This window comes from Chaetura pelagica, unplaced genomic scaffold (assembly GCF_000747805.2).
Source record: "Chaetura pelagica isolate M959 unplaced genomic scaffold, ChaPel_1.0 scaffold1040, whole genome shotgun sequence".
NCBI classification, from domain to species: domain Eukaryota; kingdom Metazoa; phylum Chordata; class Aves; order Apodiformes; family Apodidae; genus Chaetura; species Chaetura pelagica.
This window is the reverse complement of record NW_009951681.1, coordinates 37,711-38,309: the sequence shown is the minus strand read 5'-3', so window position 1 is coordinate 38,309 and position 599 is coordinate 37,711. Positions and strand designations below refer to the sequence as shown.

The window sequence follows — 599 nt, the reverse complement described above, 5'->3', positions numbered from 1 at the left end:
TTGAAGGCACCGAGGGGACACGTGGCTGGAGGGGACCCCCCCTGGGCACTTGGGGTAACCAAGGCACTGTGCTGCCCATCCTGGGCACAGGTGACAGGGGACAAAGCTACACACGGGGCAGGCACTGAAGTTATGGGCAGGTTGAGCCAGGCAGGGGTTAGTAAGATGCTCCTACTGCAGCTTTTTGGGGGGTGGGACACCAACCTCCCCCCAGCCCAGGAGATGCTACTTCATCTCCTGCTCCAGCGGGCGCTGACGTGAGGGGGCAAAGGGTCCCACCAGCCAGGTCAGGGGGGGGTTCTGGGCCATGTGCTCCACCAGCTCATCCATCAGCTGGCGAGCTTTGGTGGCATGAGCCCTGGCCCGGGCCACCACGCTGCTTGTCACCTCCTGCAGGGAGGTGACCGAGCCCAGGGCTGCCCTCAGCTCCTCCACGTTCTGCCGGACCTGCCCTGCCTTCTCCTGGATGCTGGCAGGGAGGCCCTGGAGGCTGGACACCAAGGGCTGGCAGGAGCTCTGGAGTTGCTGTGTCAAGCCCTGCAGCATGACCAGGGTACCCGATTCCACCTGCTGTTGGGGGGGGGGGGGGGACACGGGGG

The 599-nt window shown here is 65.4% G+C and overlaps 1 protein-coding gene across 1 annotated transcript in view; it reads right to left on the bottom strand.

The window, feature by feature from the left end:
• Positions 1-209: 209 nt before the first annotated feature.
• The window catches only part of LOC104392827 (perilipin-3-like), a 4,538-nt gene continuing 4,148 nt past the window's right edge, over positions 210-599 (bottom strand). Inside the window, exon 6 of the mRNA XM_010002631.1 lies at positions 210-570. Coding sequence (XP_010000933.1) covers positions 226-570 — 345 coding nt within the window. The 3' untranslated portion in view covers positions 210-225. The remainder of the gene's footprint in view (positions 571-599) is intronic.